At 47.0% G+C, this 23,763-nt stretch overlaps 1 protein-coding gene across 1 annotated transcript; it reads right to left on the bottom strand.

The window, feature by feature from the left end:
- Positions 1-1,387: 1,387 nt before the first annotated feature.
- On the bottom strand, positions 1,388-23,484 carry LOC124654039. The gene is made up of 7 exons (XM_047193072.1): positions 23,382-23,484; positions 23,161-23,228; positions 22,845-22,985; positions 2,946-2,987; positions 2,116-2,255; positions 1,893-1,994; positions 1,388-1,756 (listed from the first exon to the last, which is right to left on the bottom strand). The coding sequence occupies exons 1-7, from the start codon at positions 23,462-23,464 to the stop codon at positions 1,628-1,630; spliced, it is 705 nt and encodes a 234-aa protein (XP_047049028.1). The 5' UTR covers positions 23,465-23,484; the 3' UTR covers positions 1,388-1,627.
- Positions 23,485-23,763: the final 279 nt, after the last annotated feature.

Here is a 23,763-nt window from a genome sequence, read left to right as displayed (position 1 = left end):
CGCCGGGAAGCGGTGATCGTCGGGAAGTTTTGGTACGGCGACAACAGAGGATGACGACGATCATCTATGAGGACGTCGTGGTAGATCGGGAGCAGGAATTTTTCTATAGCAGTTTACGGGATTGGGCGCTTGGCCTGGTGCCTTGGGGTGAAGAAGCCGAGCAACGCCGAGAAGAAGAGCAGCGGCGCAGAGAAGAGCAGCGCCGAGAAGACGAGCAGCGCATAGAAGAAGAGCGCCGCAGAGAAGAACTGCAGCAGAGCCATCTCGACGAGGATGTGGATCCATTCAATTTGGAGGACACAACCTGGGCGGCGGCCGGCTCAAGCCTGCAGGCAGAGTGCGCCATCTGCCTCAAGGACTTCGAGGCGGAGGACATGGTCAGCACGATACCGTGCAAACACTGCTTCCATCAGGGCTGCATCTCGCAGTGGCTCCGGGTCAGCTGCGTGTGCCCCCTCTGCCGCCGCGCGGTATGACGTCCACCGTCGACGGAGATGGAGGCGACCAGCCCATGAAGAATCATCTCTCCGTTCACCAGAACAGCATTTTGTTTTGTTTTGGCGGCAAAGCTTGTAAGACGAGCAGCCAGCCATGGCCTGATCGATAGCGCTCCTTTTCGATGTAACCCTAGGATCAGAGCCCTACAATTTGATCTGATTCTGGCCGTGGCAACTATGTTGCAAAACTAGCTCCTCTTTCCTAACATACATGTTTTTGTTTCACCTGCCACTGTTGTAACAAAGATCACTAGAGCCCTGATCCTCCTGTCTTCACTCACAGGTGATATTGCGGTCCTCTTTCTGTCACAGTATTCGTCGACATCAAATAATAGCGATATTTGCCTTCAATCCATGAGCTAATGGATGGAGTCATGCCAGGGAAGTTCATGATGAATGGCTTTTCTTGTCACTAACAAGAAAATATTTGACAGCACCAAAAATATTGCCTTCTACAGAGTCAGGCTGACAAGAAAAGTTGGAAGCAGAAGCAATGAAGATCTGGAAGAGGTTTTACCACAGCCTCACAATTCAATCAAAGAAATATATGGCTGTAATTAGGGCATGTGCAACGCCAAGTCGCCAATCGCTAATGGCGTACTATGAAAACAAGAACTAATAGATAATTTGCTCATTATACTAACATTTTTGTTGTTATTATAATGTGGTGTACTTTCCTTGTGTAACGTGATTCAAATGCTTCTTCACAATCTTTCAACATATTATCACTGTTTTGCATGATTGCGTTGAAGATTGTTTCTCCAAGTTATCCAAGCATACACTTATTCTGGTCACCAAAAGAAACATCAGGAGTTCGGATTCAACTCCTCAGTCAACGTCGACCCGGCCAGCGTGATCACGTTGGATGGCGATAGCTGGAGCCATAGACATGATAGAAAATGCCAAATTGCTCTTGTATAAATATCTATTTCTACCGTGCAAAAAGGATGTATTCAGTTCAGGCAACCCCACAGACCGCGTCAGTCTGGCATAACCCCATACAGACCCCTGCTGCAAGTTCCCTACACACCATAATCCTAAAATAAACACGTTGAGATCCAATTACAGTACATGGGGGGCAAGTCTGCCGTATGTGAAGTTGCGAACCAACAACCATGGGCGCAAGGGTTTCATGGGCAAGATTTCCACGCGAGATCCATCACTTTGCCGTCAACGTAGGGCCGCAGATCCCACATAAGGCAGTAGCTCTGGAGCTCTGCGGATGATGACTTAAGGGACAGTGACATGACAATCTTTTCCTGTAGAGAGAATCGACAAAAGAAAAAGGACGATCAGACCGTATTTACCTTTCGTATTGGCGACACGGATATTAGCTCAAAAGCACGGGAGCAAACAAACATGTATTTACAGATGGATGGACGGATGCGGATTTACCTGCATTGTGTAGTCGAGCTTCAGCATATTATGGACAAGGATCATCACCATAACGAGTGATGAATCGCGGTCTAGTTGATCTGCAGGCTGCTCCTCCTTTTCCTGTGACATGGAAGAATGTTATTTGGCGCAGTCATCAGTGCAAACAGCAGGTTCTCGTTTGATGAAAAACACTGTAGTTGACAGTGGCGAAAGCTAGACATGGCCCAGAGCACAGGCCTACCTCCGTGAAGTGAGATGCATCATTCATACTATTATCAGCAACAGTATAGTCCAAAACTTTTGTAGCACTTAGATTGGCTGTTAGTGTAGCGGCATAGGCATCTTCCACTAGGCATTGAAGTTCTTCGACCAGTGCATTCACTTAGCAGGAAAGAAAAGGAGAGCATAGCGGTTAACTGGATTTCCGAGACATAAGAATTTAGTAGTGTAACTTGGTGCTAATTGCTTCAAAAGCCAATCTAATGCATCCGACACTATAATAGCGAGAAAGAAGAAAAAAACAGGAAATTACAGTGAAATTGTGCACCATTCTGCTAGTCCTTGGTATAATTTGGAGCCGAACAGCCAGTTACTGGACAAATAGAGGACGTACTGTCCACTGGATAGTAAGCATTAAGATGATATTTGACAGAGACTTCTTGGGTAAATTAGTTATGGTTACTCTATCATAATAAATAAGTTCACCTTTCCTGTTTGACATGGTTGTCATTTCTGAGCATTAGGACTAATGCTGCCTATTCTTCTACCCTAATCTGCAGTTTTTTTTTCTTCCTTCCCAAGCATGAGAATATTTTACATATGCTCCTTGAAAAATAAGCAAGCAGAAACCAAAAATGTAGGAAATGCAAGAAATACGAATTCTAGAGAAAAGATCTTTTCAGGATCCAGTCTAAGGATTTGGCAATTCGAGCCACTTGGTGATTTAGCGTGCAGTTTACAGCTAAGTTATGCTTTAATACTAGTACAAGAATCTCTTGATGGTGGAACAAATATTAACAAGCTAGCAAGGATAAATATTAGTAGTTACTGAATAGCAGAGAATGCAAATACCTTTATTTATATAACCTTGGAGCTCTGCCTCACATGAATGTACTTCTAAAACAGAATGACAGATTTAGTATCAAGCAGACAAAAACTGCATACAGTAGATTAAAAGTGAAGGATGTTAACCGTCTATAATTGAAGTCAAAAGTTGCAGGAGAATATAGATAAATCTCTGCTCAAAAGTTTGATTGTGAAGTCAAGAAATGGGCCAGGTGTCTACAATTGCCACATGTGCAGTCATAGTTATATGAAAGTGGGAGTGAATTTATGATCCGCTGAGAAGCTTGTGTATACTAAATCCTTTACCCTGGAGAACTCAAAACTTAATTCATTCAAACAAACAAACAAACAAGGAATATTTCTAATACGAAGCAAGGACAAAACTGCAGACAACCTATGAAAATGCAAAGAGCCTCTAGCCGCTGCTCGTTAGTACTCTGTACTTTTGTAGTCTGTACTGGCGGGGCGGTTGAAAAATAGAGAATTTTTGTGAACATATCAGAATTGCATGGACATGCTTTCATTAAAAGTGCTGGGTCATGAGTAAAATAAGAAAAAATATGTTAACATATTTATGCCAAGTTGACAGTGAGGCATAAACTGAATGAGCTTAAATTTGGTTTGGGATGTTGTATCCGCATCCACCATAAATAGTGTGACCCCAAACCTATCTTGCCACAAGTCCATAGTGTTAAATAAGCAATGCTATCTGCTACCACTGACAGATCTATTTCCAATTTGAATCCTTCACTGCAATGTTTTACACGAGACATTGGAGTAAACCAAACAAATGCTATGCCTACAAAAAATGCCCCATGGCAGAGTCCGAAACTCCACCTCCAGAGCACTACTGTGGGCGTTGACATATTCACCATTACTGACCTCTTGCGAAAATTAGTCATGGTTACTCTGCCATAATAAACATCGCCCTTCCTGTTTGGCATGGTTGTGTCATTTCTGAGCATTAGGACGAATGCTGCCTATTCTACACTAATCTGCAGTTTTTTTTTTCCCTTTTCAAGCATTAGAATATTTACATATGCTCATGGAACAATAAGCAAAATGTAGGAAATGCAAGAAATGCAAGAAATACGAATCTCCAGAAAAAATATCTTTTGTGGAACCAGTCTAAGGATTTGGCAAATACTTATACTTATTGTAAGGGTATCCTTATCTATTATTTTGGTAACAATGACACCGTGCTAGAGTATTTGGCCTAATATGTTTATAAGGATAATCTCAGGTATTAGACAAAGAGGCATAAATGGTGTATCAAAGGAACAAGAAGGCTAAAGGAGACCCCTCACTTCAACAGCAATCGAAAAGGGGTCTACAGCAGAAATCCGGTTTGCTGCCCGGTCGGCCGGCCCCCCCGACCGGCCAGTCCGGCGTGCGGTCCGGTCAACCGGTCGCCAACCGGGCGTCAAAAGAGCGCCTAAGTGGTCCGGTCCCCTGCCCGGTCAGCCAGCCTACAGACCGGCCGGGCCGGCGTACGATCCGGTCGACCGGTCGCCAACCGGGCGCCAACCGGAGGAGCTCCTGGACGACGCAAAGTGTCTCCTGGTCGGGGTCCGGTCTACCGTCCGGTCTGGACCGGCAGGTCCGGTCCCTGGCCCGGTCCGACCGGCCTCTGCACCGGACAATCCGGTCAGTAGTTCGGTTGACCGGGTTTGTCGGGAGAAAAGATGAGCTGGCAAGTGACCAACAGCCATATTTCGAAGAACACTATAAATAGGCCTTCTCCTACCTCTAAACAGTCAGGCACTACACTACAAGCTGTTCTTGAGCTCTCTCTCTCTTACTCCATTGCTAGAAACACCAAAAGTCTCAGATCTCCCTCCTCCTCCACCCAAACTCAAATCCCTTCGGGGAATCGTTAGAGGAGGACCCGATCTACTGTTCTACCAAGCCAAATCTCATTCCCCCTTGTATTCATCGAGAAGCTTCCTAGGGTTCCTTGGAAACCCTAGGTGGGCAAGAGGAGTCCGGAAGCATCCGGGCTGTGGATTTGCTCCGGGCAAGATTGTGAAGGTTTGGAGGCTACCTCAAAGTCTACCACAAGTGAGTGAGCTATTCCTTCGTGGGATAGGCTCCGGAGAATAGGGTGAGCCTTCGTGGCGTGGGGAATCCTTCGTGGGACCTCCATCCCTCCAAACGTGACGTACCTTTTTGCAAAGGAAGGGAACACGGGAATACATCCTCGTCTCCGCGTGCTATCGGTTATCTCTAACCGAACTCCTTACTTGTGATTTAACTGCCTGTGAGAGCCTTCGTGCTCGAGTTAGTTGTATCCTCATATAGGTTGCTTCACCTAGTTTGCATTAGGCTCACCTTTATATTCCGCAAAGCCTAATATTGCAAAGAAAGAATTAAAACTTGTAGAAACCTATTCACCCCCCCCCCCTCTAGGTTTACCATCTCTATACTTTCAATTGGTATCAGAGCCTGGACTCTTATTAAGGGCTTCACCGCCTTAAGAGTGAGATGGATAAACTATTCGAGGGTCTAGATGAAGACTCTAACCTTTCGGTTAAAGAGATGAAATCTAGATTCTTGGCATATGATGCCGAGAAGAAGAAAAAGGAGGATGAACTACAAAGCCAAATGGCGGAGATGTCCGCCATGCTTAAGAACTTGACTAGTGGGCATCCTAGTACGGCTTCGGCCTCCCTAGGGAGCTATCGTGAAGTCAACCATGACTATCCCAAAAACACTTCACCCATGCCTCATATAAACCATAGTGGGAATGTTCCCCATTTAGATGGAACTCACTTTCCTTTTTGGAAATCTTCTATGGAATCTCATATTCGCAGCTGCAGTGTGGAATTATGGGAGATCATTGTTCGTGGATACCGGGAGCCACAAGATCCCATTCGGTTGACCTCCACCGAATTCTACAACCGTCAACTCAATGCCTCCGCACGTGACAAGATTAGGAGTGGCATCAACCGCAAGCTCCTTGATCAAGTCAATGACATAGACTCCGCTAAAGAGTTGTGGGATCGAATCATAGTACTCCAAGAGGGAACCGATTTGATCCAATCAGCTCTTTATGAGACCGCAAAGCAAGAAGCCCATCAGTTCATGATCTGAGAAGGAGAATCCGTGGCCGATGCTTATGCAAGGCTAGGTGCTCTTAGAGTGAGAGTCAAGGGACTTGGAGTTGAGAAGTACAATGACGGCTTCGAGATGAATGAAGCATTCATAAAGTCCAAGGTCATTGCTATGATTGCCGTCAAACAAGAAGACACCAACCTTGCACTCAACTTGCAAATCATGACCAAAAGTACCGATCTCAACTCCGATGATCTAGTCTCCTATGTGGCCGCCAATGAAAACATGGCCAAAGCGGGAAAGAGGCTCATGGCAATGAACCGTGTTGATGAAGCCTCACACAACCATGAAGCGTCACACAACCTTGCTCTCAAAGCTAGAGCCGATCATGGAAGCAAAGAAGACTATGAAATTGAAGAAGATGAAGAGATGACTTCAACTAGTGACATTGCTACCGACTTTGCTTTCTTTGCCAAGAAATACAAGGCAAAGTTCCCAATGCTCCTCAATAACAAGAAGAAGAAGAGAACTTGCTACAATTGTGATGAAGATAGCCACTTTGCAAATGAGTGCCCTTATGAGAAAAGGGTAGACAAGCCAAGATTCATCAAATGGGTCAAGCCAAGATTGAAGCCAAACCCAATCAACGATCGATACAAGAAGAACAAGGGAAGAGCCTTTGTTGGAGCCGAGTACTTGTCCGATGATGAAGAGGAAGATGAGGAGAAGGAGGCCGGGGTGGTCGGTTTGGATTTCTCTAAGCCCGGGTCACTCTTCACATATGACTACTCCAAGGACTACTCCACGGAGAATGATGTTGGATCTTCCTTCATGGCAAGAACAACTCAAGATGATGACTCCGATGACTCTCCCTCCTCTACAATCGTTGGCTCTTGTCTTATGGCAAGGGAAACCAAGGTAATGGAACCTCCACCTTCCCTATCTAGTGTTCTTGATGATGAAAACGAAAATCAAGAAAAATTAATTGTGCTTAAGGAACTCTATGATGTTAGATGCACCCTTCGTGGTGAAGCTCTTGTCAAGCTTGATTTCTTGATGGACTCACTCAAGAAAAAGGATGAGTCCATTGAGGAATTAGAATATCATTTGAATGAGAAGGAACGGAGATTCAATCTCCTAAGACAAGAGCTAAAAACCGAAAGGTGCATATCTCAAGGCCTTAAGCAACAAATTGAAACTTATGAACTTGATAAAGTTAAGGACCTAGAAACTATTGATAGGGCTCAATCATTGACTCAAGAGCTCAATGCCTCAAAGGAGGAGCTTGAAGTTGCTCATGCTTCTCTCACTAGGGATCTTGACCACCTTGAAAAGGCTAACAAGCTTGTTAAGGATGAGCTCAAGAAACTTGGAGAGAACCATGACCTACTCCAAGAAACCTACAAAAAGGCTCTTGGATCAATGAAGGATCCAATTGTTGTTGAAAAGCTTGCTTGTTCCTCCACTTCCTTTACTAGTGAGCATGCTAAACTTGTTGAGGAACATGTTCGTTTACAAGAGGAACTCTCTTTGCATGTTGAGACCAATGCATATCTTGAATCCTTGGTGACCAAATATGGTCTCGACTATCATCCTAATGAATCTTCTTGTGAGCAAGCATCTATTCTTAAGGAAAATGTTAGGTTAACAAAGAAACTTGCAAAGTTCACCACCGCCAAGAACAAGATGGGATTGGATGACCTCTTGAGTAAGCAAAGGTCAAACAATCAAAAGTTTGGACTTGGATATGTTCCCAAGTCTCACAAGAACAACTACAAGAAGGAGAAACCCGCTCAAGATAAGAACAAGAAGGTCACTAATAATGGCAAAGCCTCAAAGGGCAAAGCCACTAGTGGTAACCGCACGGGGCCAAACGATCACTATGCATTATTTGTTGATTATTATGGTGACGTCTATGATAACTATGTTGGCCCTCCTAATGGCTATGCTTATAGAGAGTACTCAATTTGGGTACCAAAAGATATTGTTGCCATTGCAAAGGAACCCATTAATCGATGGGTTCCTAAATCCTCTACTTGATTTTGTAGGGGTATTCCTCAGTGGTCCAAAATGGGTGTTTGATAGTGGATGCACCAATCATACGACCGGGAGGAAGAGGTGTGCTTGATCAATTCATTGAAGATATCAACAAGAAGTCAAGCATTACCTTTGGTGACAACTCAAAGGGAAAGGTACTTGGGTATGGCAAGGTAGCAATCTCTAAGGACTTGTGCCTTGAGACGGTTATGATTGTTGAATCCCTTGGCTATAACTTACTTTCTATATATCATCTTGCCGATGACGGTTACAATTCATATTTTACTAGTTATTGTGTGAAAGTCTTTAGGAGTGACAATCTCAAATTGGTCCTCGTTGGATATGTGGAGAACAACCTTTACGTGGTTGACCTCTCGAAAGAGAGCTCCACTCACTCCACATGTCTAATGGCGACCAAGCATGACGAAGGTTGGTTGTGGCATCGCCGCCTTGGTCATGTCAACATGAGGAATCTCAAACAACTCCTAAAGGGTGAACATTGTGGGACTAACCGGCATTTCTTTTGAGAAAGATCGTGTTTGCAGTGCATGTGTAGCCGGAAAGCAACTCAAGAAGAAACATCCTATCAAGAGTATCGTCACCACATCTAGGCCTTTGGAGCTCCTTCATTTGGATCTCTTTGGGCCATTACATTATGATATTCTTGGTGGGAGCAAGTATGGACTTGTCATTGTTGATGATTACTCAAGATACTCTTGGGTCTTTCTCCTTAAGTCTAAGGACGAGACCCATAGGGAGTTCATCATCTTCGCCAAGAAAGCTCAACGTATGTATGAATCCGAGATCAAGGCGATTAGAACCGACAATGGCACCGAGTTCAAGAACTACACCATGCGAGAGTTTGTCGATGATGAGGGCATCAAGCATGAGTTTTCGGCGCCATATACCCCTCAACAAAATGGTGTTGTTGAAAGGAAGAACCGGACTATCATTGAGATGGCAAGAACCATGTTGAGTGAATTCAACTCACCCCACAACTTTTGGGGAGAAGCCATCTCTACGGCCATCCACTACTCCAACCGGCTCTTCCTCCGTCCCCTCCACAACAAAACTCCATACGAGCTTCTTACCGGTAACAAGCCTAATGTCATGTACATTCATGTCTTTGGATGCAAATGTCTTGTTAAAAACAACAAAGGAAAGCTCGGTAAATTTGAAACTAGAACCATAGAGGGCATATTTGTTGGTTATGCGGAGAACTCTCACGCCTATAGATACTACAACCGGTCCACCGGGACTATTGAAGTATCTTGTGACGTGGAGTTCTTGGAGGATAATGGCTCCCAAGTGGAGCAAGTTGTTCCATGTTTTGCAGGTAATAATGATGATCCATCTAGTGCCATCAAGCATATGGGCATTGGACACATCCGGCCCATAGAAGTTCATAATGATGATGGAGTAGAAGTATCAAGCACGGCTCAAGTGGAGCCTAGCTCAACTCAAGCCGAACCATCAAGTGCAACTCAAGAACCATCCTCCACTCAAGATGAGTCACATTCCACTGAGCAAGACCATGATGATGATCAAGAGACATCCACAACTCATGATCAAGCTCAAGTGATCCCTCGTGATCAAGCACTAGCAAGGGATGAATTCATTGATCATGAAGGAACCATTCGGAAGATCAAGGCCGCTACAAGGGCAAGTGACATGAAAGTAGATCAAGTCCTTGGTAGCATTTCAAAAGGAGTGGTAACTCGTAGACACCATGCATTACTTATCACTTATTGTCAACACCATGCTTTTGTGTCTAGTTTTGAACCACTTAAGGTACATGAAGCCTTGGTTGATCCGGATTGGGTAATTGCCATGCAAGAAGAATTGGAGTGTTTCACTCGTAATGAAGTGTGGTCTCTAGTTGAGAGACCCAAGGATCATCGCATCAATGTTATTGGGACCAAATGGGTATTCAAGAACAAGCAAGATGAGAATGGCATTGTCATACGAAACAAAGTAAGGTTAGTGGCGCAAGGGTTTGCCCAAATAGAAGGTATGGATTTTGAGGATACCTTTGCGCCGGTAGCCCGTCTTGAAGCTATTCGTCTTTTGCTTGCATTTGCATCTTTCCACAATTTCAAACTATATCAAATGGATGTGAAAAGTGCATTTTTGAATGGTCCCCTAAAAGAAACCGCATGTGTGGCTCAACCCCCGGGTTTCAAAGATCCATGCCGACCCAACCACGTGTATTTACTCCATAAGGCACTCTACGATCTCAAGCAAGCTCCACGTGCTTGGTATGAGTTCTTTAGGGATTTCTTACTACATGATGGGTTTTGCATGGGTACGGTCGATTCCACCCTTTTCACCAAGCGGGTTAAAGGGGGTGGCCTATTTATAAGTCAAATATATGTTGATGATATTATCTTTGGTGAAACTAACCCCAATCATAACAAAGCTTTTGAGCTATTGATGACTAGAAAATTTGAGATGTCCATGATGGGAGAGTGGAAGTTCTTCCTAGGCTTCCATGTGAGGCAACTTGCAAAAGGCACCTTCATCTCTCAAGAAAAGTATGTGAAGGACATGCTCAAGAAATTCAACATGACCAATGCAAGCCAAATAAAGCAACACCCATGGCTTGTGACAATCAAAGAACCCCGTGGTCCTAGACTCTACTCTCTTCTCCCCCTTTGGCATCGGAACATCAAAAAGGCGAAGAAAAGAGGAGAGATGCTATCGCACCCATCAATAGAACTCATGCCCGACGGAGTAGGAGCTCTCGCCATCATCGCGTGCAGCCGCATCACCTTCATCCTCATCACCATCATCATCAGTAGGAGTAGGAGCGCGAGCAGTCCGAGGAGGAGGGCCACCATGAGCATACATGGAGAAGTCGAAGTTCTGGATCATCTCATCGGTAAGGAGAGGCATCTCCCATAGAGGTGCAACCACAGGCTCCATCTCAGGTCCAGAAGGAGGGACAGGGGCATGCCGGGAAGCCATGAACTCATTTTGTCGCCTCCTTGTCTCCTGGTTCAAAGCAAGACTCTGATGTGCAACATCATTGGTGTTCTTGCACATTTGCCACATGCTGGAGAAGAAGCGAGCGGCACCATGCTTGGAGCGCCGAGAGTAGCTGGAGCTTGCTGCAGGATCATGGTGTTCCTTGAAACGGCGCTCATGGGAGGGCATCATGGAAGGGACTTCTGGGCGACCGTCCTGAGTAGGGAACCTGAATGGTTCCATGATGACTTTCATCAAGAGTGTTGAGAGAAGCAGGAACAATGTAGTTGATGAGCCGCTGAACATACTGAGCATAGTTGGGAGTCATGCGGTCCATAACTGCACGCTTCGGCTCACGAGTGAATAAGATCACAACCATCAATTTTCCTTATCCCGCGTGGTGGCAATAGTACATCAGATTCAGGTGGTAGTTCCTGACTTCACTAGTATCGCCTGACTTGCTGATGAGGCTCTCACGAAATATCTTGGCAAGCACAATATATGAGTACTACATCCCAGAGATAGTGGGAGGCCCAGCTGTGGGGTTAGTGGGATAGCAAAAGGAGATGTCACCTCTAGTGAGCTTAGGCCGAGTATGAATTCTGTACCCTCGAGCACGGCCACCACCAAAACCCATGGCCGCACAGAACTGAGTGTAGGTGCAGGAGTACTTCTCCCTACCAGTCATCCAAGTCATGGTGCCGTCCGCATCATCATGGAAGAAGACGGTGCAATGGAACTGACGGACTAGAAGAGGACAATAGGTGGGATCTTCTTGTTCATCATCGGGCTTTAGGCACACAAGGTCATATAGTCCCATACCCTTCAAGGTTTCAACCACAAAGCGGTACTTTGTGGCTTCATGCAAGGCAAGCTCTTCAGGATTGATGGCCTTGGGCATCACAACAGCACCATTCTTCATACAGTCTCGAGTATTATAGAAACCATCCCATAGGGCTGCTTGTGTCTTGGTCCAGAAGAACTTGTCCCCACCAGTATAAGTCTGTTGCTCATAGCGATATGGATTCACCGTCCTCATTTCCTGCCAATCAACACGGTTTGCATCCGCAATATTGAAATCTGGCACTATTTCATCATCCTGTTGGGCGGCATGCTTATCCTTTTTCTTACCACCAACTGACTTGCTTCTTCTCCCAGCCGGCGCCAGGTCCGGTCTGTAGGCTGGCTGACCGGGCAGCAGACCGGACCACTTAGGCGCTCTTTTGACGCCCAGTTGGCGCCCGGTTGGCGACTGGTTGACCGGACCGCACGCCGGACTGGCCGGTCGGGGGGGCCGGCCGACCGGCGGCAAACCGGATTTCGCCGTAGACCCATTTTCGATTGTTGTTGAATTGTGGGGTCTCCTTTAGCCTTCTTGTTCCTTTGATACACCATTTATGCCTCTTTGCCTAATACCCGAGATTATCCTTATAAACATATTAGGCCAAATACTCTAGCACGGTGTCATTGTTACCAAAATAATGGATAAGGGTAAAATACCATTACAATCTCCCCCTTTTTGGTATACGATGACAAACCGAGCTAGAGTCACATATAGATATTATGATAAGCTCTAAACCTTGATTCCATATAAGATATTACGACGACTCCCCCATAATGTGTGCACTTGGAGAATTTGCGTTTGAATGCAAAGTGCACCATTTGTGGAATATGAGAAGCTCCCCCAATATCTTTAGGAAACAAGCATGGTATGGACAAGTATATCAAGATATATAAGCATAAAGCATGATTATCCTAATAGAGTGATTAAGCATACAAATAGTCATCCATACACATTCATACACGAATTATTCGAAGTAGCAAATGGTTCTTGAGAAATCAAAGCAAATAAGCACAAGCCATATAAGATCCAAATAAAGCAACACCCATAGCTTGTGACAATCAAAGAACCCCGTGGTCCTAGACTCTACTCTCTTCTCCCCTTTGGCATCGGAACACCAAAAAGGCGAAGAAAAAAGGAGAGATGCTATCGCACCCATCAATAGAACTCATGCCCGACGGAGTAGGAGCTCTCGCCATCATCGCGTGCAGCCGCATCACCTTCATCCTAATCACCATCATCATCAGTAGGAGTAGGAGCGCGAGCAATCCGAGGAGGAGGGCCACCATGAGCATACATGGAGAAGTCGAAGTTCTGGATCATCTCATCGGTAAGGAGAGGCATCTCCCACTGAGGTGCAACCACAGGCTCCATCTCAGGTCCAGAAGGAGGGACAGGGGCATGCCGGGAAGCCATGAACTCATTCTGTCGCCTCCTTGTCTCCTGGTTCAAAGCAAGACTCTGATGTGCAACATCATTGGTGTTCTTGCACATTTGCCACATGCTGGAGAAGAAGCGAGCGGCACCGTGCTTGGAGCGCCAAGAGTAGCTGGAGCTTGCTGCAGGATCATGGTGTTCCTTGGAACGGCGCTCATGGGAGGGCATCATGGAAGGGACTTCTGAGCGACCGTCCTGAGTAGGGAACCTGAATGGTTCCATGATGACTCTTTCATCAAGAGTGTTGAGAGGAGCGAGGAACAATGTAGTTGATGAGCCGCCGAACATACCGAGCATAGTTGGGAGTCATGCGGTCCATAATCGCACGCTTCGGCTCACAGTGAATAAGATCACAACCATCAATTTTCCTTATCCGCGGTGGTGGCAATAGTACATCGATTCGTGTGGTAGTTCCCGACTTCACTAGTATCGCCCGACTTGCGGATGAGACTCTCACGAAATATCTTGGCAAGCACAAGATATGAGTAGTACATCCCGCAGATAGCGGGAGGCCCGAATTCGTGGGGTTAGTGGGATAGCAAAAGGAGATGTCACCTCTAGTGAGCTTAGGCCGAGTATGAATTTTGTACCTCGAGCACGCGCCACCACCAAAACCCATGGCCGCACGAACCGAGTGTAGGTGCGGGAGTACTTCTCCCCGCCGATCATCCAAGTAATGGTGCGGTCCACATCATCATGGAAGAAGACGGTGCAATGGAACTGACGGACTAGAAGAGGACAATAGGTGGGATCTTCTTGATCATCATCGGGCTTTAGGCACACAAGGTCATATAGTCCCATACCCTTCAAGGTTTCAACCACAAAGCGGTACTTTGTGGCTTCATGCAAGGCAAGCTCTTCAGGATTGATGGCCTTGGGCATCACAACAGCACCATTCTTCATACAGTCTCGAGTATTATAGAAACCATCCCATAGGGCTGCTTGTGTCTTGGTCCAGAAGAACTTGTCCCCACCAGTATAAATCTGTTGCTCATAGCGATATGGATTCACCGTCCTCATTTCCTGCCAATCAACACGGTTTGCATCCGCAATATTGAAATCTGGCACTATTTCATCATCCTGTTGGGCGGCATGCTTATCCTTTTTCTTACCACCAACTGACTTGCTTCTTCTCCCAGCCGGCGCCAGGTCCGGTCTGTAGGCTGGCTGACCGGGCAGCAGACCGGACCACTTAGGCGCTCTTTTGACGCCTCGGCTTGGCGCCGGTTGGCGACCGGTTGACCGGACCGCACGCCGGACCGGCCGGTCGGGGGCCGGCCGACCGGCGGCAAACCGGATTCTCGCTCGTAGACCCATTTTCGATTGTTGTTGAATTGGGGGGGTCTCCTTTAGCCTTCTTGTTCCTTTGATACACCATTTATGCCTCTTTGCCTAATACCTGAGATTATCCTTATAAACATATTAGGCCAAATACTCTAGCACGGTGTCATTGTTACCAAAATAATGGATAAGGGTAAAATACCATTACAATCTCCCCTTTTGGTATACGATGACAAACCGAGCTAGAGTCACATATAGATATTATGATAAGCTCTAAACCTTGATTCCATATAAGATATTACGACAGCTCCCCCATAATGTGTGCACTTGGAGAATTTGCGTTTGAATGCAAAGTGCACCATTTGTGGAATATGAGAAGCTCCCCAAATATCTTTAGGAAACAAGCATGGTATGGACAAGTATATCAAGATATATAAGCATAAAGCATGATTATCCTAATAGAGTGATTAAGCATACAAATAGTCATCCATACACATTCATACACGAATTATTCGAAGTAGCAAATGGTTCTTGAGAAATCAAAGCAAATAAGCACAAGCCATATAAGATCCAAATAAAGCAACACCCATAGCTTGTGACAATCAAAGAACCCCGTGGTCCTAGACTCTACTCTCTTCTCCCCCTTTGGCATCGGAACACCAAAAAGGCGAAGAAAAGAGGAGAGATGCTATCGCACCCATCAATAGAACTCATGCCCGACGGAGTAGGAGCTCTCGCCATCATCGCGTGCAGCCGCATCACCTTCATCCTAATCACCATCATCATCAGTAGGAGTAGGAGCGCGAGCAATCCGAGGAGGAGGGCCACCATGAGCATACATGGAGAAGTCGAAGTTCTGGATCATCTCATCGGTAAGGAGAGGCATCTCCCACTGAGGTGCAACCACGGGCTCCATCTCGAGTCCGTAAGGAGGGACGAGGGCATGTCGGGAAGCCATGAACTCATTCTGTCGCCTCCTTGTCTCCTGGTTCAAAGCAAGACTCTGATGTGCAACATCATTGGTGTTCTTGCACATTTGCCACATGCTGGAGAAGAAGCGAGCGGCACCGTGCTTGGAGCGCCAAGAGTAGCTGGAGCTTGCTGCAGGATCATGGTGTTCCTTGGAACGGCGCTCATGGGAGGGCATCATGGAAGGGACTTCTGGGCGACCGTCCTGAGTAGGGAACCTGAATGGTTCCATGATGACTCTTTCATCAAGAGTGTTGAGAGGAGCAGGAACAATGTAGTTGATGAGCCGCCGAACATACCGAGCATAGTTGGGAGTCATGCGGTCCATAATCGCACGCTTCGGCTCACGGTGAATAAGATCACAACCATCAATTTTCCTTATCCTGGCGGGGTGGCAATAGTACATCGATTCGAGTGGTAGTTCCCGACTTCACTAGTATCGCCGACTTGCGAGATGAGACTCTCACGAAATATCTTGGCAAGCACAAGATATGAGTAGTACATCCCGAGAGATAGTGGGAGGCCCAGTTCGTGGGGTTAGTGGGATAGCAAAAGGAGATGTCACCTCTAGTGAGCTTAGGCCGAGTATGAATTTTGTACCCTCGAGCACGGCCACCACCAAAACCCATGGCCGCACAGAACTGAGTGTAGGTGTAGGAGTACTTCTCCCTGCCAGTCATCCAAGTAATGGTGCGGTCCACATCATCATGGAAGAAGACGGTGCAATGGAACTGACGGACTAGAAGAGGACAATAGGTGGGATCTTCTTGATCATCATCGGGCTTTAGGCACACAAGGTCATATAGTCCCATACCCTTCAAGGTTTCAACCACAAAGTGGTACTTTGTGGCTTCATGCAAGGCAAGCTCTTCAGGATTGATGGCCTTGGGCATCACAACAGCATCATTCTTCATACAGTCTCGAGTATTATAGAAACCATCCCATAGGGCTGCTTGTGTCTTGATCCAGAAGAACTTGTCCCCACCAGTGTAAGTCCGTGCTCATAGCGATATGGATTCATCGTCCTCATTTCCTGCCAATCAACACGGTTTGCATCCGCAATATTGAAATCTGGCACTATTTCATCATCCTCTTGGGTGGCATGCTTATCCTTTTTCTTACCACCAACTGACTTGCTTCTTCTCCCGACCGAGGCCGCGGTGTCGCATGCGGGTACTCGACCACTAGTACGGCGGGGTGGATTCTCGCCGAGTCCGTCCTCTCTTGGCAACAGTGCCACGTGGTTCACCACTCCAACTTCCTGTGAATGAGAGAATAGAGCGAGGATAGCAGTGGGGTAAGTGTACATGTCATCAATAAGAGGGAAGCCAAAAAGCATAGGATATATCCAAGTGTATTGATGAGAGTGTGCGAAAACTGGGCGATCCGGCGCACAGGCCGGTCCAACCGGGCGGCAGACCGGACGAGCCGGTTGCCAATCCGGTTGACCGGGCCGGCCGGTTGAGGGGCCGGTTGACCGGGCTGGTGACCGGATCTGTCGACTTGTGAGGAGTTGCCCAGATTTTCTACCACAAAATCATGCAAAAACTCATAAACTTGAATATAGACTATAGCAATAGAGTGTAGTATGTGCATTGTGTTGTGAGACACGCTAAAAGGCATGAGGACTTACAAACCCTAACCCTAACCCTAAAATTTCCTTAAATCTTGTCAAGAACTTGCAATGTGTGATGAGGACTAGAAAATAGGGAGAAAGGGAGAGCATATTACCCGAAGACATGGTCCTCCTTGATCAAGAGAGCAAGAAGAACACTAGGTAGGGCTTGAAACTACATCTGGGCAAAGTTCGGGCCGGGCCGGGCTTCGGGCCGGGCTTTAAAAAGCCCGCGGGTAAAATGTCAGGCCCGAGCCCGGCCCGGCCCGACCGTCGGGCCTGTAATTTAAGCCCGAACCCGGCCCGAATGATCAAAAAGCCCGGCCCGGCCCGAGAAGCCCGGCCCGACCAGGCTAAAATGCACGAAAATGCAGGCCCGAGCCCGGCCCGGCCCGACGTTCGGGCTCAGTTTTCAAGCCCGAGCCCAGCCCGAAGTGCAAGCCCGACCCGGCCCGGCCCGGGATTTTCGGGCCGGGCCGGGTCGTCCGGGCCAGGCTGCCCATGCCCAGATGTACTTGAAACCCAAGAACTCCAAAATTTCCCAAAATAGCTTGAGAGGGACAAAATCCTTTGGTGGAGTTGTTCCAAGGGCCCGATCTATGGTTTGGTGGAGTTTGGGAGGATTCTTGTGGTGGGAAGGTCCTAGAACGTGGTGGAGGTGGTGGAGGCGGCGGCCATGGAGGCTTGGGAGATGGGGGTAATGAGGAAGAAGACCCCAAGGGGTATCTTCACCCAACACATATCAGGCCGGTCGGGCGCCCGGTCGACTGGACCTGGCGCCGGCTGGGAGAAGAAGCAAGTCAGTTGGTGGTAAGAAAAAGGATAAGCATGCCGCCCAAGAGGATGATGAAATAGTGCCAGATTTCAATATTGCGGATGCAAACCGTGTTGATTGGCAGGAAATGAGGACGGTGAATCCATATCGCTATGAGCAACGGACTTACACTGGTGGGGACAAGTTCTTCTGAACCAAGACACAAGCAGCCCTATGGGATGGTTTCTATAATACTCGAGACTGTACGAAGAATGGTGCTGTTGTGATGCCCAAGGCCATCAATCCTGAAGAGCTTGCCTTGCATGAAGCCACAAAGTACCGCTTTGTGGTTGAAACCTTGAAGGGTATGGGACTATATGACCTTGTGTGCCTAAAGCCCGATGATGAACAAGAAGATCCCACCTATTGTCCTCTTCTAGTCCGTCAGTTCCATTGCACCGTCTTCTTCCATGATGATGCGGACCGCACCATGACTTGGATGATCGGCGGGGAGAAGTACTCCTGCACCTACACTCAGTTCTGTGCGGCCATGGGTTTTGGTGGTGGCCGTGCTCGAGGGTACAGAATTCATACTCGGCCTAAGCTCACTAGAGGTGACATCTCCTTTTGCTATCCCACTAACCCCACAGCTGGGCCTCCCACTATCTCTGGGATGTACTACTCATATCTTGTGCTTGCCAAGATATTTCGTGAGAGTCTCATCAGCAAGTCAGGCGATACTAGTGAAGTCAGGAACTACCACCTGAATCTGATGTACTATTGCCACCCTGCCAGGATAAGGAAAATTGATGGTTGTGATCTTATTCACTGTGAACTGAAGCGTGCAGTTATGGACCGTATGACTCCCAACTATGCTCAGTATGTTCAGCGGCTCATCAACTACATTGTTCCTGCTCCTCTCAACACTCTTGATGAAAGAGTCATCATGGAACCATTCAGGTTCCCTACTCAGGACGGTCACCTAGAAGTCTCTTCCATGATGCCCTCCCATGAGCGTCGTTCCAAGGAACACCATGATCCTGCAGCAAACTCCAGCTACTCTCGGCGCTCCAAGCATGGTGCCGCTCGCTTCTTCTCCAGCATGTGGCAAATGTGCAAGAACACCAATGATGTTGCACATCAGAGTCTTGCTTTGAACCAGGAGACAAGGAGGCGACAGAATGAGTTCATGGTTTCCGGCATGCCCTCGTCCCTCCTTCCGGACCCGAGATGGAGCCCGTGGTTGCACCTCAATGGGAGATGCCTCTCCTTACCGATGAGATGATCCAGAACTTCGACTTCTCCATGTATGCTCATGGTGGCCCTCCTCCTCGGACTGCTCGCGCTCCTACTCCTACTGATGATGATGGTGATGAGGATGAAGGTGATGCGGCTGCACGCGATAATGGCGAGAGCTCCTACTCCGTCGGGCATGAGTTCTATTGATGGGTGCGATAGCATCTCTCCTCTTTTCTTCGCCTTTTTGGTGTTCCGATGCCAAAGGGGAGAAGAGAGTAGAGTCTAGGACCACGGGGTTCTTTGATTCTCACAAGCCATGGGTGTTGCTTTATTTGGATCTTATATGGCTTGTGCTTATTTGCTTTGATTTCTCAAGAACCATTTGCTACTTCGAATAATTCGTGTATGGATGTGTATGGACCATAGTTGCCGGCGAACCGGATCGCTCGGATCGGGGAACGGGATCGGGGAACGAGGTTCGACATACCAACGAACAAGGATCGGTCAAGAGTACACATCTCCGGTACGGGAAGTTGGATCGTGGATCGCGATCCACTTTGATTTGGGTCGATGATAAGGGAGAAGAGGCGCAGAATTAAGGGAAAAAAGGCCCAAAATCAAGGAAAAAGAGGAGCAGAATCAAGGTTATTAATAAGCCCAGGAATTAACGATTTTAGGCTTTATTTTTAATGGGCCTACCATATTCCAGGGTCCCTAATATGGGAAGAGAAAGGATGCGAACGGGATCACGACCCAAAAACGAAATCAATCGATCCCCTCGCGTTCCCGATCCCCGTTCCGGATCGATCGACCCAGGATCGCGGATCACGGCATCGATCCCGAACCCTGCAACTATGGTATGGACGACTATTTGTATGCTTAATCACTCTATTAGGATAATCATGCTTTATGCTTATATATCTTGATATACTTGTCCATACCATGCTTGTTTCCTAAAGATATTGGGGGAGCTTCTCATATTCCACAAATGGTGCACTTTGCATTCAAACGCAAATTCTCCAAGTGCACACATTATGGGGGAGTTGTCGTAATATCTTATATGGAATCAAGGTTTAGAGCTTATCATAATATCTATATGTGACTCTAGCTCGGTTTGTCATCGTATACCAAAAAGGGGGAGATTGTAATGGTATTTTACCCTTATCCATTATTTTGGTAACAATGACACCGTGCTAGAGTATTTGGCCTAATATGTTTATAAGGATAATCTCAGGTATTAGGCAAAGAGGCATAAATGGTGTATCAAAGGAACAAGAAGGCTAAAGGAGACCCTCCACTTCAACAACAATCGAAAAGGGGTCCACAGCAGAAATCCGGTTTGCCGCCCGGTCGGCCGGCCCCCCCGACCGGCCAGTCCGGCGTGCGGTCCGGTCAACCGGTCGCCAACCGGGCGCCAACCGGGCGTCAAAAGAGCGCCTAAGTGGTCCGGTCTGCTGCCCGGTCAGCCAGCCTGCAGACCGGCCGGGCCGGCGTACGGTCCGGTCGACCGGTCGCCAACCGGGCGCCAACCGGAGGAGCTCCTGGACGACGCAAAGTGTCTCCTGGTCGGGGTCCGGTCTACCGTCCGGTCTGGACCGGCGAGTCCGGTCCCCGGCCCGGTCCGACCGGCCTCTGCACCGGACAATCCGGTCAGTAGTCCGGTTGACCGGGTTTGTCGGGAGAAAAGATGAGGTGGCAAGTGACCAACGGCCATATTTCGAAGAACACTATAAATAGGCCTTCTCCTACCTCTGAACAGTCAGGCACTACACTACAAGTTGTTCTTGAGCTCTCTCTCTCTTACTCCATTGCTAGAAACACCAAAAGCCTCAGATCTCCCTCCTCCTCCACCCAAACTCAAATCCCTCCGGGAATCGTTAGAGGAGGACCCGATCTACTTGTTCTACCAAGCCAAATCTCATTCCCCCTTGTATTCATCGAGAAGCTTGCTTCCTAGGGTTCCTTGGAAACCCTAGGTGGGCAAGAGGAGTCCGAAAGCATCCGGGCTGTGGATTTGCTCCGGGTAAGATTGTGAAGGTTTGGAGGCTACCTCAAAGTCTACCACAAGTGAGTGAGCTATTCCTTCGTGGGATAGGCTCCGGAGAATAGGGTGAGCCTTCGTGGCGTGGGGAATCCTTCGTGGGACCTCCACCCTCCAAACGTGACGTACCTTTTTGCAAAGGAAGGGAACACGGGAATACATCCTCGTCTCCGCGTGCTATCTGGTTATCTCTAACCGAACTCCTTACGTGTGATTTAATCGCTCGTGAGAGCCTTCGTGCTCGAGTTAGTTGTATCCTCATATAGGTTGCTTCACCTAGTTTGCATTAGGCTCACCTTTATATTCCGCAAAGCCTAATATTGCAAAGAAAGAATTAAAACTTGTAGAAACCTATTCACCCCCCTCTAGGTTTACCATCTCTATACTTTCACTTATATAAGCTCTTCCTCACATGAAAGTATTTCTGAGACCACAATATCCAGCAGTATTGCAAGTAGTGGGCATGCAATACCAGAGTTTTCAAGTCCCACCTTTTTTTTTTGGTAGTTTTGACAAACATATAGGGTATTTGGCCAATTGCTCTATTTAGTGGAGATTAAGTTGTTGCATTGAAGCAATTATTCAAAGTATTATTCATATTTAAATCACGCAAAGGACCGTGTTACGTGCCTCAGCCACCTGCATTATTGCAGCCATCCTGTCACCATTCTCACACATCTTGCAGGACAGTGTTGCACAGGTGGTGAGCCTTGGTTGGCTTGCTATCTCCAAATAAAGGACTTGATGGGTCTGTAAGGCAGCAACTGGCGGAAAATACATAAATGATCATCGGGGCCAAGCACCCTGTACATCTAAAACAATTTGTGGTAATTCAAAAAAAAGGTTAAATTTTTTTGAATCCTTTTGGGAACCAAAGATGATCAAATATTGTACTTGTATAAAAAATATTTCGCGAGGAAATTACTATTATTGTATCCTGGGTAAAAAAGACAAAATAGAACAAGCCCCATGTCCATGTACTATTCACGCTGTATTCGTCATAAACTTGTCTTTTTTGCCTAGGATATCATGGGAATCATTTGGAATGCAAACATTTTTATACGAGTACAATACTTAATCATCTTTTGTTTCCAGGAGGATTCGTATTTTTTCTCGATATTTAAAATTACCATGAATCTTGGGCTTTATAGGGTGCATAGCATCTATGTACTAAAAATTCGTGTACATCAACTGGCTCATTTGCGAGAGAGCAAAATGCCATTGTTCATGTCAGAGGAAACGCCCAGCAAGGACATGCAGCACACGAACACGGAGCGGCCATGCACAAAATCATATCGGTGGGGCATCACATGTGTGGCCGTTGATCCGAGGGGCCAGGGAAAGCTACAGGCAGCTTTGCACGGGTACAGCGAAAGCCACATTCTATATATCAGTAAGCTTGTGGAAGGCTATTTGGCCAAGTTTTAAAAAATTAGAACATATGATTCCCTGCAATAAGCAGGTTTTACATTTATATCCAATTAAAGAGGACTTGAGAAACATATTTATTAAATTAGTTTTAATTATTCCAACATAGTATGATAATTACTCCTCAAAGAAGCTACGGGGGAAAAATGTGCATTGTTTTAAAAAACACATTGGAAATTTGTTTCTGATTGGCTGAATATAAAGCATATGGGATAAACCTGTAGCACTTGAATATAACTCACACTGGCTCAAGTTGGAGATGCTCTGGCAGTGAAGGCTGCAGCCTGATTCCAGATACGACTTCATCCTATCGGTGCAGTCAGATCTAACTATCTCACCTATAACATCCGATTCAACCGGAACCCGCGGCCTCCAAAAATAGTCTGAAAACAAAACACAAATAACTTCATAACAAACACTCTAGAAATTCAGTTCATATAGGAGGGGCGTCCCGACAGAAGAAAGGTATCGGAACTGTAAACCATACAGAACAATGCTAACCCAGTTTATCTCCTGAAAAAAAAACGGAAGGGAAATACAATAATCAAATAAGCTGACCTAGCTCCTGCTGGAATCTTGCGAGGAATTGCCTCCCTCCATCCACGAGCTCCTCGGACCGTGCCACCCTGCGGTCACAGAGGCTAGCATCAAGCGTGGAGCGAACTAAACTCCGGCCTCCAGGAGAGAATGTCGGTCGGGCACAAGAAAAGGGGACAGGAGGACAGAGGCATGCGGGTAGACCGGTAGAGGCGATGCGGGAGGGGGGAGCGAGGCGTTACCCGGCCATGAATTCCTTGAAGATGCGCTTGTGAGCGGTTTCCTTTTCGCAATCTCCGGCGGGCATCGCCGGCGTGTCCAGCATGGCTTGGAATGCTCGCGAATTTCCGGCGGCGGCGGCGGCGGCGGTGCGGGTGTGACTGCCTCCGGGTTTACGCGGGCCGTTGCATTCTTTCCGTGACGGTCCCGATCTATGAACAGCCACAGATTTTCGGCCCACGATGTGACTGCCTCCGAGGCTCCGAGTTTACTCGGCTTCTTCTTCCAGAATTGTCCTGTGTACATTAAAAAAAAAAAAGAATTGTCCTGTGTAGAACAAAAACATAAAAAAGGATCAGCCAACATTTTCTTATAATCTGATGCCTCCTTTAATTCATAGGTTAG

This window comes from Lolium rigidum, chromosome 5 (genome assembly GCF_022539505.1).
Source record: "Lolium rigidum isolate FL_2022 chromosome 5, APGP_CSIRO_Lrig_0.1, whole genome shotgun sequence".
Taxonomy (NCBI): Eukaryota; Viridiplantae; Streptophyta; class Magnoliopsida; order Poales; family Poaceae; genus Lolium; species Lolium rigidum.
Note: the sequence above shows the minus strand (reverse complement) of the source record. Positions and strands in the feature narration are given on the sequence as shown.